Source organism: Euprymna scolopes, chromosome 38, assembly GCF_053919585.1.
Source record: "Euprymna scolopes isolate OS-2025 chromosome 38, ASM5391958v1, whole genome shotgun sequence".
NCBI classification, from domain to species: Eukaryota; Metazoa; Mollusca; class Cephalopoda; order Sepiida; family Sepiolidae; genus Euprymna; species Euprymna scolopes.
Genome location: NC_136519.1, coordinates 25,357,447 through 25,369,501, shown reverse-complemented (window position 1 = coordinate 25,369,501; position 12,055 = coordinate 25,357,447). Strand labels below are relative to the sequence as shown.

Below are 12,055 nucleotides of genomic sequence, written 5' to 3'. Positions count from 1 at the left end.
AAGAATGGCTTTCTAAATAATAATGTTATTATTTCAGCACGGTGCGTACACTGCACACATACCAAACAACAAACTTTTATTTATAAGATAAAACAAAAAAATATGTTAACTAAAATTTAATGTACTCTTTATTTTTAATTCATATCAAAACTTTAATTAAAACTGATTAGTTAATGAATTTTTAAGATGAATTTGTGTTTGTGTGTCTCTGGAGAGAATAGAGAATTTCCAATTTCATTTTCCATTTCAGCCATGTAAATTATTTACAGTTAAAGTATTGTAAAACAAAAACTTTAACAGTTTTAAATATATTTCAAAGAAATAAATTATGCCTGGTGCCAAACTATTGAATTCATCGGTCATTTTAGTTAAAAAAAATAAAATAAAATAAATCTTGAAAAATGCTTTTAACTTTAAAATATTTGGAAAGTCTCAATGAAAAGTTTTATTTCTAATTAAAAGTTGACTTTCTTTGATAGACATAGAAAAAAAGTTCAAAAACAACTTACTGCTATATTTTGTTAGATTAAAATTATTCCAATGTGCAATTATGATAATTGCAATTATATAATTATCCAAATGGAGAATTATTCTTTCTCTTTAAGAGAAGAAAATACATGCCCGCTTGGACTACCTTTATAAAATTACCACAGCCATTCTCTAAGGCAACGAAAAATATTTTTTAGGCGTGCTCGCATGGCCCTGTGGTTGATCACAGTGAACTGTAGGCAGCTTTTACCTACATGTCGCTTTGGCAATGACATCACACGTTCATGTACACTGGCCTCCTCCTATATAAGAAAAAATTCTTTGTTACTTTTCTCTCTTTGTTTCCCCTCTCTGTCCTGCTCTAAGCAAGTCTGACGACCTAGTCCACAAACTCCAAAATTCCATCATGACAAGTTTCAATACAAAATACACGATTAAACCCGGATCTGAAACTTCCAATGTAGACCCCCACTACCATGTCTCCTTCTCCAACATCAGGGGTCTACGTTCTAACCTTCCAGAGGTTGAAGCCCAATTACAGGAGACTAAACCAGACCTTTTATTTTTAAGCGAAACTGGAATTGGACAGACTATTTCCCTAAATGAGTTCGTAATTAAAGGATACTCTAACCTAACTTCCAAATCTGACCCCCCAAGATCGCCATGGGCATGGAATATGTGCCTATATAAAAGATGGCTTTCCATGTGGTAGGGACATCTCCAGAGAAGATCCTAACTTACCCTATATGTGCTTCCGAGTAGCACTAGCTCACACTACGGCATTTATATTTACTCTCTATCGCCCCCATAACAGCGGAGTTACTATCTTTAAAAGCATATCTGAGAAAATTGACCAAGTTCTATCAGCATATCCTTCAGCTAACATTCACGTATGTGGAGACTTCAATGTTCACAATGTGGAATGGTTGACCCACTCAAACAAGACCGATGATGAGGGGAGATTCTGTCATGATTTCTCCATTGCTTATGACCTCACTCAGATTGTTCACGAACCCACCCATGTGCCCGACAATGACGGCCAGTATGCAAGTCTCCTAGACCTTTTTCTCACAACTTGCCCTGAACTATGTTCAGTTTCCGTTCTGTCTCCTCTTGGATCTTCCGACCACTCAGTTGTATCAATTAAGATAAAAATGAAATGTAATAAGTCCTTAGACGTACCTCTCCATCGTACAGTATATCGATACACTATGGCTGACTGGGATAGTTTCCGTACATTTATATTGGATCTTCCTCTGCGTTCCATGTTTAAAAAGGATGTGTCGTCTATAGTATCAGACCTGACAGAATGGTTAATTGTAGGTATAGACAATTTCATACCCTCGAAAAAGTTCCAGCAAAAACCTAACAGCCAGCCATGGTTTTCTCCAGAATGTGCTGCTGCTATTGCGCACAGAAATCACTTTTTCCACTGCTTCCAACGTAATAGATGTATGGAAACTAAAGCCGCTTTCAGGACTGCCAGCAACCATTGTAAGAAAGTAATAAAGAACGCAAGAGGGTTGTATGCTCAGTCCATCAAGTACAAAGTAGATGAGCAGCAGCTTGGTTCCCACCAGTTTTGGCAAATTGCAAACAGAATCCTGAACAGAAGCGTGTGCTCTATCCCAACTATCATCAATGGACCTGAGTTAATCTCGTCAGCATCAGACAAAGCCAAACTCTTTGCCAAGAACTTTGCAGCCAATTCTACCCTTTGCGACCAAGGCCGCCAACCCCCAATATTTCCGCCTGTATCAGAAAACACACTATGTGATATACAAATATCTGTATGTGATGTTGCCAAGCTAATCAAAAACCTTGATTCCAGTAAAGCAACCGGCCCTGACGGTATTCCAATTATAGTACTCAAAAAACTTCAACCAGAACTAGCACCCATACTTACAAAACTGTTTAAACGTTGTCTTAAGGACAATCGCTTCCCATCACCCTGGAAAATCTCATCAGTATGCCCTGTATTTAAGAATTCAGGTGATCGTTCATCCCCCTCTCAGTACAGGCCAATAAGTCTCCTGTACGTCATGAGTAAGTTGCTGGAATCTGTGTTAAATAGAGAAGTAATCAACCATCTCAGCAAAAATAACCTTCTTAGTGACACACAATATGGTTTCCGTTCTGCTAGATCTACAGCAGATGTGCTTACAGTTATATCTCATAGGATTAGCGAATCTCTCAACAGAGACAACCTTTCTAGGGCAATTGCTCTTGACATATCAAAAGCCTTTGATAGGGTATGGCATAAAGGTTTACTTCACAAGATCTCCAGCTATGGTATAGCTGAAAATGTCTTCTCAATTATTAAATCATTTCTCTCTGATAGGTTCATATGAGTAGTAGTTGATGGGCAAAAATCAGAAGCTCACAGTATAAATGCTGGAGTCCCTCAGAGGTCCATCCTGGGCCCAACTCTTTTCCTGATCTACATTAATGATCTTCCAAATCACATCCTTACATCATTCGTAGACATTTTTGCTGATGACACTACCATCTATGGTAGCAGATCTAAGACAGTAAACGACTAAGTTCTCTGATTCTCTCTCCTCTGGTCTTGATCACGTTGTACAATGGGGAAAGGAGTGGCTGGTTAATTTTAATGCATCTAAAGCCAAGCTTCTATCTTTACATTATCAACGTTCTGATCCCCATCTGGCATCAATTAAAATGAATGACCCTCGTCTTGGGGAGGCCTCAAGTTTTGACAGGCTTCTGGGCTTGACCTTTACTCCTGATCTTAAATGGAATACGTTCATCAAATCTGTTGCCAAGGTTGCTGGAAAAATGGTCGGATACTTCTATCGATCCAGTAGATATCTCACTGCTGATGCAATTCTTTATCTATATAAGAGCCAGATACGTCACAGGATGGAATACTGTTGCCACATATGGGCAGGAGCTGCTAGAAAAGACTTGTCCTGCCTTGATAGGGTTCAAAATAGACTTTGTGGCCTGGTGGGAGATGTCCTTTTCTCTTCGCTACAACCTCTATCTCACAGAAGAGATGTTGCGAGTTTGTCTCTGCCTTATCGTTATTTTCATGGAAAGTGTTCGACTGAGCTTCGATCTATGGTCCCCCCTCGCCAAACTTTCACTAGAAACACTAGACTAGCTGAAAACATTGTCAATAATTTTCCACACTCTTTATCTGTGCCTAAACCTAAACATAGATTCCATGATCAAAGCTTCTTTCTTAGAATTGCACGCCTGTGGAATTGTCTTCCGTTTTCCTGCTTTCCAGCTGTCTATGATATGGTTGTCTTCAAGTCCAACGTGAACAAGTTTCTGATGAGCCGTTCCACTTAAGTTAACAAATTTACTGAACTTCCATTATTATCGATTACTATATTGTCCTTTTGACTACTCTACACTCTTTAACCCTTATCCTTGAGTGGCCTATCGGCCTTGATAAGTGGTGACGCCTATGTAAAAAAATAAATAAATAAAATATCTCGCCCACATTTTTTTTTTTAATTTCAGGAAACAACGGAGATAACTCAACAATAATTTATACTTACTAGATTTATGTTGTAATGCCTATGAATTCCTATTAATCACTTAAAAACGATTTTCTTTATAAAAAAATAAAACTTCTTCATACACTTAGGTGATTTTTGGAATATAATAGTTTGTTTTATCATGGGTATGTAAATCATACAAATTTTTGTTTATTTTTTGTTTTTTGTTTTTTTAAATATATTATTTATTATAGGTTGAATTTAGGACAGGAACCAACAAAAAGATCAAGTTCAACTGTTCAATTATAAACTAATTATAAAGGGGTCGGTACTTCTAAGGAATGGATATCCAGAGGATTTTGGTGCTTACAGAGTCAGTGTCCAGTATCGAAAAAGAATCAAGAGTCAGTCCCAGAAATAATTGAAGCAATTTATGATTTGAAAATAACCTTCTGTTCTCCTTTTACTCATTTTTTTTAAGAAGGCTATGGTTACAAATTTACAGTACTCCTTAACGTCTCGGTGCTAATTTACTTTGTTTTAATTGAAGTAAAAAAAAACAAAAAAACAATTTAGATGATTGAAAAATAATTCTACAGGGATTCTACACAAACACGAGTCAATCCTGGAAACGTTTGAAGTTGTTTATGATTTTAAAGCCATCAAAAAAATTATTTTCTGAGTGAGTACCCGAGTTTCTTGCCTCTAAATAACTTGTACATTATAAACTGTTTAAAAAAAAACACTTAAAAAGGTGCAAACATTTTATTAAATTGGAAAAAAGGAAAAAAAAATATCATTCGATGCTCAGTTAGAAATTAATAGGGATTAGCATTTAATGCAAAAATGAGCACAAATTTAACCATATTCAACCATCAATTTATTTTGCCCATTTTTAACAGTCTAATACTTATGCAAAAATAATTACCTTAGGAAAAATTATTGAGTATAAAAATCAGTTTTTATATTTTGTCGATACACCATTATTACTTGGTTAAATGACAGACGGACTTACTTATCTCCCCTTGGCTTTACGCAATTTTTACTATTATAAATGATGGCTCGACAAAATAAAATAAAACTGATTTTTATTTTTAACTAGCATGGACACCTGGCATTGCCCGTGTCGACATGAAATTCTGCTTGGACACACCTGCTATACTAAGGATATTGAGCAGTTTCTCCATTATTATATGTCAACTCTATCGTTAACCCCACAACAATTTCAAAAATAAAAGATGCTTAAAAACTGATAAAAACATGAAATTGTAATCGCCTGAAAAAAAGAAGTACATCACAACCTCCCGAGCAGATATTTCAGCAGAAAGGATACGAAGAAAAGAAGCTATTCTCCAAATATTGAGCACTTTTTGTTGCCCATGCATTGAAAAAAAAAAAAAAAACAAAAAACTCCCCCGCCACCTCCTCAAATAGGGAGGGGGTAAAAAAAAATAAATTGGTAGTAGGTGGAGGTAGGTGAAAAACCAGTAAACAGTTTGGGTGGAGAGAAAAAAAAAACAAATGTGGTATTAGGCAAGTAGGCTCAAACCCATAACACAAAAGGGGGGGGGGGGAGAAAAAAAAAACATGACATCTTTGCTGATGTCTTCACAGTCTGACCAGAATTTCGGAATGTTGATATTAAGCAAAGTCAATCCAACTAATACACGATGACTTACAAAAATGGCAACGCAAAAAAACAAAAAAAAAACGACACCTCCTTGTAGAAAACTGCCCAGTTTAGGGTGAAGGAAGAATTATTTTTGGCCAATTTTTCGATAATTGTCGCCCAAAGGGTTGAGCTTTAAAACGGTATTGATCTAGTGAGGATCCATCGGCTCTGTCGAAAGTTTTTGTGAGACATACATACACACACACATTTTGTCTTTTATATATTAGACTTGGGGGGGGGCTGGGTGTTTGGAGGTGTGTGTGTTGGTGGGGAGGGGTAGATCAAAACAACCCTGTTTAAAAAAAAACGTTGGCCGGGTGTTTGGAGGTGTAGAAGAAAAAAAAAGTTTCAGTAGGAAGGTAGGCTCAAACCCGAAGTCTTGGCGCAAAGGTGGACTCGAAAGGGAAAAAAACCCAGACACCTAACCATCTCAGCCACGAGGGAAGAGGAAGTGAAAGGTGTCTTTTTAACGTTTATCGAATGAAATTGACAGGTGCGAGAAACTTAAGTCGCGTGATGTCTGACCTTATTAAGGTCAAACATGACGCGATTTAAGTTTGACACTGCAAGCCAGTTTCTATTTCCCCCGCCAAATTCACAGTTTCGCTTTTTTTTATACTGAAAAGCAAAACGAAGACACGGCGATCAAAAAAAATCTCGAAAATAGCGCGTAAAAGCCGGGCAAATTAAAAACACACGCGGCCCCCATTCTTAACTCGTAGATATTATTATTTAGATAGCATATAAAAAGTTTTAAGAAGGAGTGAGCCAACCGAGTGCTCCCCCTCCTCCAAAAGTCTTTTGCAAACATACACAAAAAAGTGCACACACAAACAAACACACATTTTGCCTTTTATATATAGAGATATCTACACTTACCTGATAAGAGTTTTCAAACTTATCAAAGAGTTTTCTTGTTAATTTATTTGGAAATGTGATAAACACAAAAATATCCTCTCCATCAAATCACATCGTTTTACCAATAAACAGCTACATACTTTTTACCTACTCTCCTTACTTCCTATAGTTTTTTCTTTTTTAAATCTTTTTTTATCTTAAACAAAGCATATTGCCACTTGAAACATAAGGGGCTACTATTTTGGGATCCTAACAAGGGATTATGAGGAGTTGAGAGATGTCTGTTACATTACATTTAAACTTCTGCATGTCAGTTCAGTTAAGGAAGCAGGAAAACAAGAAGAAATTACAAAGTCTAGCAGTCTGAGGGAAGAAACTATTAAAAGTAGAAGGCTTTCCAGTATCTAGGGATCTCTTTTTCTGCACAAGTACCAATATTCCTACCTCATCCTCTCTGCAAAATAATTAAATAGTAAGAGATAAACATTTTCATGATTTCATACTTACCAAATTCATCAACGTTTTCAACAATGGAACCGAAGGTTGCCCAAGAGATTTTAATGCTTCAAGCAATTTTTTATAACCGGCATTACTCTTAAATCGGTCCTGTAAGAACAAAATAAGTTTAAAGCTTTATTTTTATTTGTATTTTAGAATTTTCAGAGCAAATTAACAGTTCAACCTAATTAAAGAAACAAAAATACAAAACTTTTTATAATGTACATATCTGCTATGGAACAAAAATATCATATTCCAAAAAACACATAATTTGATCAAGTAGATTTTTTTTACAAAGCAAATCATTTTTAAATGATCTTAAGTTGATCACATGTGATTATTGTGTAAAGAGTTATCCGCCCTTGTTTTTTCAAGATGGCGACATGAGAGAATCCTATTTTACTTACTCATAAAATTTGATTTTCTTAGTTAATAATAAAGTTATTTGATTAATTTTTGTGATTTTTGGAATATGATCTTTTCAATCCACGACAGGCATGCATATCATATTTTCATTATTTTAATAACAAGAGTTATGCACCTTCACCAATACGACACAAAAATAAAACAATAAAAAAAAAATAGAATGGTTAAATTAAATTAAAACTGAAATAGAAAATAAAAAATGATAGTAAATGAATAATAAATAGGAAATAAAGAAAATAATAAAGAAAATAACAAATAAATAAAAAAAATAAATGCTTACATGTACATGAATACATTAAAAAATTGAATTTTAAAAAAATTTGAATCGAAATTAATTTGTCATCATCTGCATTCATTCCAATAATGGCCGACTAGAGAGGAAAAAAAATATAAGACCAAACATATCTTTTCCTAACATCATCCATGACAAAGGGATTTTAATCCCAAAAATTCAGATTCCACGCTAACAACACCCTGTACACTCAACAGGTAATAAAGAAAATTTTAAAAAAATATAAAAAAAAGAGTTGTTATTCAATATTTTCAAATACTTGTAAAAGCGTACAAGCGGTGGAGAAAAAAATTACATTGTATTGCCTATAAAAAAAAAAAAAAAATCCTTTATCAATATTGTTGTATTTTTATTTAAGCTGAATTGAATTGTACTGAATTTTCTAATAGAACTAGTCTGGGTGCCCGGCGTTGTTCGGATGTTTGGAGGTGTGTGTTTTAGGCAGACATACAAACATACATACATACATACATACATACATACATACATACATTTAAACAGACAGGTGAGATTTATATTAAAGATGATTTAAAAGAAAAAATAATTCCTTCACTGTGGAATCAGAGAAACAATGCTAAAGAAAATTTGGTGCTTGTTAAGCTATATGTAACATAGTACATATTACTAAATAAGCGATTATTTAGACACAGGGCTGGATATAAACAAGTAATAACACACTAACTGTCCCTACTTAACGTTGCCCAGGAGTTGGTAAAATCTTTAAAATAAGTTTAAATGTGCGTGTGAGCGCGTGGAAAATATCAACAGCATGCAAAGAGATCAGCAGCAGCAAAAAATCGTGCATATGCAAATTAGAAAGTGTGCGCGAGAAGAGGAAGGAAAAAATGGAGAAAAAAACGCAACACGTGCTTGGGGAGAAACAAAGTGCGGATCAAAGAGAATGGATATGTAAAGAAATAGGCAAGAAATGGCTGGCTGCAGCTGGCGTTGGTGGAAAGAAGGAGAACCGCTAAAATGGACATATGGCAGCGAGAGACTGTTTTTGAATGTTGCCGAAAATAACGGTAATAAAAAACTTCTGTTGAGAAAGAAAAAAATGCCAACCCAGTTTTTTTATTTATGTTTTATTTGTTTGTCCATTTGCAACGTGGCGGCAACGTTACATATAGTCGACACAACTGATTTTTTAAATATGTTGTTTTAAGCAAAAACAATATTACGTACTTAATTGTCGAAAATAGTAATATATCCAAAAATTATGAAAATTCGAGTAGAACAACTGCAATTGCCCTTTTTAGTAAAAAAAAAAAAAAAAAAAGTCTATCGCTATAGACAACAAATATTGCAGCCACGACACAAGTAATCTAAAATATTCTATTTAGGAGTTATATCCCCTGCGTTTAGCCTACTACTACCTACTTTATAACGTCAAAGAAAAATGCGATTTTCCCAATTTTCTGTAAAAATTACTTTTATCTATAAATAAATTTCTACTCAATGATTTTTCATAATTTTTTAATATATTACTATTTTCGACCTGATAATTAAGTACGTAATATTGTTTTTGCTTAAAACAACATATTTTTTTTAAAATCGGGTACTTGCACAGTTTAATCAAGACATTAACAATGAAAATATCGAAAAAAAGGTTATATTGTACGCATCCGTTATGGAATGAAGTTCTCTGAAAAAAATATTTCACTTAATTTCATCAAGTAGTTTTTTTTTTTTTTACAACGAAAAAACAATTTGTTATGATACCGAGCAAAAGGTTCGATTTTTAGGAAGAAAAGCTAGTAATAAAGATGGGGAGGGAGTGTCGGCGTTTTACATTGAGTTATCTTCCCATGGCGTGTTAAAAATTTCCATAATGGCTGACTTCAACGCGCTCTCATAAAAAAGTGTTTTTCCACTGTAAAAAAAAAAAAAAAAACTACTCGATCAAATTAAATGAAATTTTTTTTCAGAGATCTTCAGTCCAAAATGTATACATACAATATAACCTTTTTTCCGATATTTTCAGTTTTTAATGTCTTGATTAAACTGTACAAGTACCAAAAATCGATCTGTCGATTGTATCTTAACAAGCACGGAAAATTTCAAATTAGTTTTTGATAAAAATAAATAAATCTCTTTTTTTTTTTTACTGCGTGTTTCATTCAAGACTCACTGTCAATTAGATGTAAGGGACTACCATTTGGGACAAAATTTACAGAGGTACTATGCAGGAAATCGAGCAGCAAGATGTCTGTTCACATTACACCTGAATTTCTGTGTGCTGATACAGTCAGAAATATATTAACATCAAGAAAGACTAAAGAATAGATAAAAACTAAAAGTGTATTCATATGTAAGATTTTCCAGGAAAGACAATAGAAGTCGTGATATATATCCTATCCCTGATTACGCCGGCATATTTAAAATTGTGATTTTGCTGTGAGGGTTGGTTAGTGCAAGAAGAGTTCAAGGGTTAAGTTGCTAATGTACGTCAAACTCTGTAGCTGGGAACAACGATAACGGCCTGAAATAGGTCAATCAGATTTATGTGAAAGAGAACGTGGAAAGAAAGAAAGAGAGAGAGAGAGCATGAAAGAAAGAGAAGAAGACATCTTTTCTCTCATATGCAAGTCAGTCTGGTTTCCGCTTTTGGACAGAGCACACACATCAAGATTGGTGTAAAGATGCATCAGAGAAAGAAATGCAAAAAAGAGTTAAGAACGGCCAATAAGAAAGAATGCTGAACCGCCAAGACTGAGAAAGAAATAAACCAAGCATTAATTAAAAGAAGTCGTTAACTTGTTATTCTGTGCCTGCGGTTCTCTCTGCAGTTACGAGCGACGAAGCCAAGAGATAGAAAAAAGTATGTCAACGTTTGGTTATACACATATAAGACATTATGAACATGGCCATATATAGACACTAGACATATCACGATTACATACATACATACAAAAAGACACACGTAATGAGATATACACGCAACAGACAATACTCCACCCCACCCCAACCAAAATCTTACAGTGGTCCTGAACCTTCAAGTACCCTTCGAAGGAATCTATGGAAGCAGAACTCCTTTAAAACTTCAAATATCCATAATCGAATCTAATGAAATTCAATATGTATAAAATATTAATTCAGAGAATTTTCCAAAATTTCAGTTTCTACTCACAAGGAGGCAAAAACAAAAAAAAATAATATGGTGTTATGAGCATAGTAAAAAAAGTACATAGTTGTGATCCTTATTAAATCCCAGGCAACGCTGAGTCTTCCTACTAGTTTTTTTTATAAAAATAACCAAAATACTTCAGATTTTTCATGAATATAATTAGAATAAGTATTTTTAGTTTTAGGTTTTTTTAAATGGTACCGCTTTTTTTATCGTAAATTGTACTCATTAATAAGAAAAAATTAAAATAAAATATCATTACATCTTGATATTAATCTTCATAAGATGTCATAAATGGGATTCAAAACAGTTCTGTTCAGGAAATTAATTTTACCTGTCCTGGGACCGGTATTCTAACTTTAGAATAAAACAAACCAGCTTACCTTTGCATTTATTGACCTATACAAAACTGTATTCATCACTTCCAATACTGTCATGGCAAGACTCTGAGATTTCTGTGGAGGTAACTGAAAACAATAAAAATAGTTATTAAAACACAGAAGGGGTCTTTAGAAAAAAAACAAAAAAACACATAATTTTAGTTATAATTCAAATAGAAAAATAAATCATTCTGTACTAAATATTAATTGAAATAGAATTTTAAACATAAATGTGTATGAGCAACTGTCCATAATGTTTCAAATTTTAAACAGAAATATAATATTCATAATTTAAAAAAAAATACTCTTGTACCGTCAACTATGACTGAGTAGAAGTCCTAAGTAATTAAACCATTGTATTTTGGAATGCCCACACTGAGGATTGAACCTTCAACCTTCAGAAGAATGTAACTTACAAGTACTCTAACCACTGTGCTATGAGATCATGTGGACAATTCTGGTATTTAGCAGCTTTAAATTCAGTTGATAAATTGATATTTTTTAAATTTCATGATATTTTCATTATTGCATTTTTAATTTCAATGAATATTGATTAAAAATAAGTATAAATTAAATAAGTAATCATCAAAAATATGTTGATGTGAGAAATTCACATATACATTATAAATACAATACGTCCATTTGGAGTGGATTGAACCGGCTCCAATGATGTTAACCGCATCTTGCATTAAGGCCATCTACCCTCAATGATCGGCAGTAGAATCAATACTTGTACAGTTTAATAAAGATATTAAAAAATGAAAATATTGAGAAAAAAAAAAATGTTATATTGTACATATCCGTTATGGAATGAAGTTCTCCAGAAAAAAATTTCACTTA

The 12,055-nt window shown here is 33.8% G+C and overlaps 1 protein-coding gene across 1 annotated transcript in view; it reads right to left on the bottom strand.

Moving 5' to 3' along the window:
* LOC145263098 (neurobeachin-like protein 1) overlaps positions 1 to 12,055 on the bottom strand; it is a 319,648-nt gene that overhangs the window by 197,439 nt on the left and 110,154 nt on the right. The window contains exons 11-12 of the mRNA XM_080120024.1: positions 11,219 to 11,302; positions 7,000 to 7,098 (exon numbers count right to left, since the gene is read on the bottom strand). Coding sequence (XP_079976150.1) covers positions 7,000 to 7,098; positions 11,219 to 11,302 — 183 coding nt within the window. The remainder of the gene's footprint in view (positions 1 to 6,999; positions 7,099 to 11,218; positions 11,303 to 12,055) is intronic.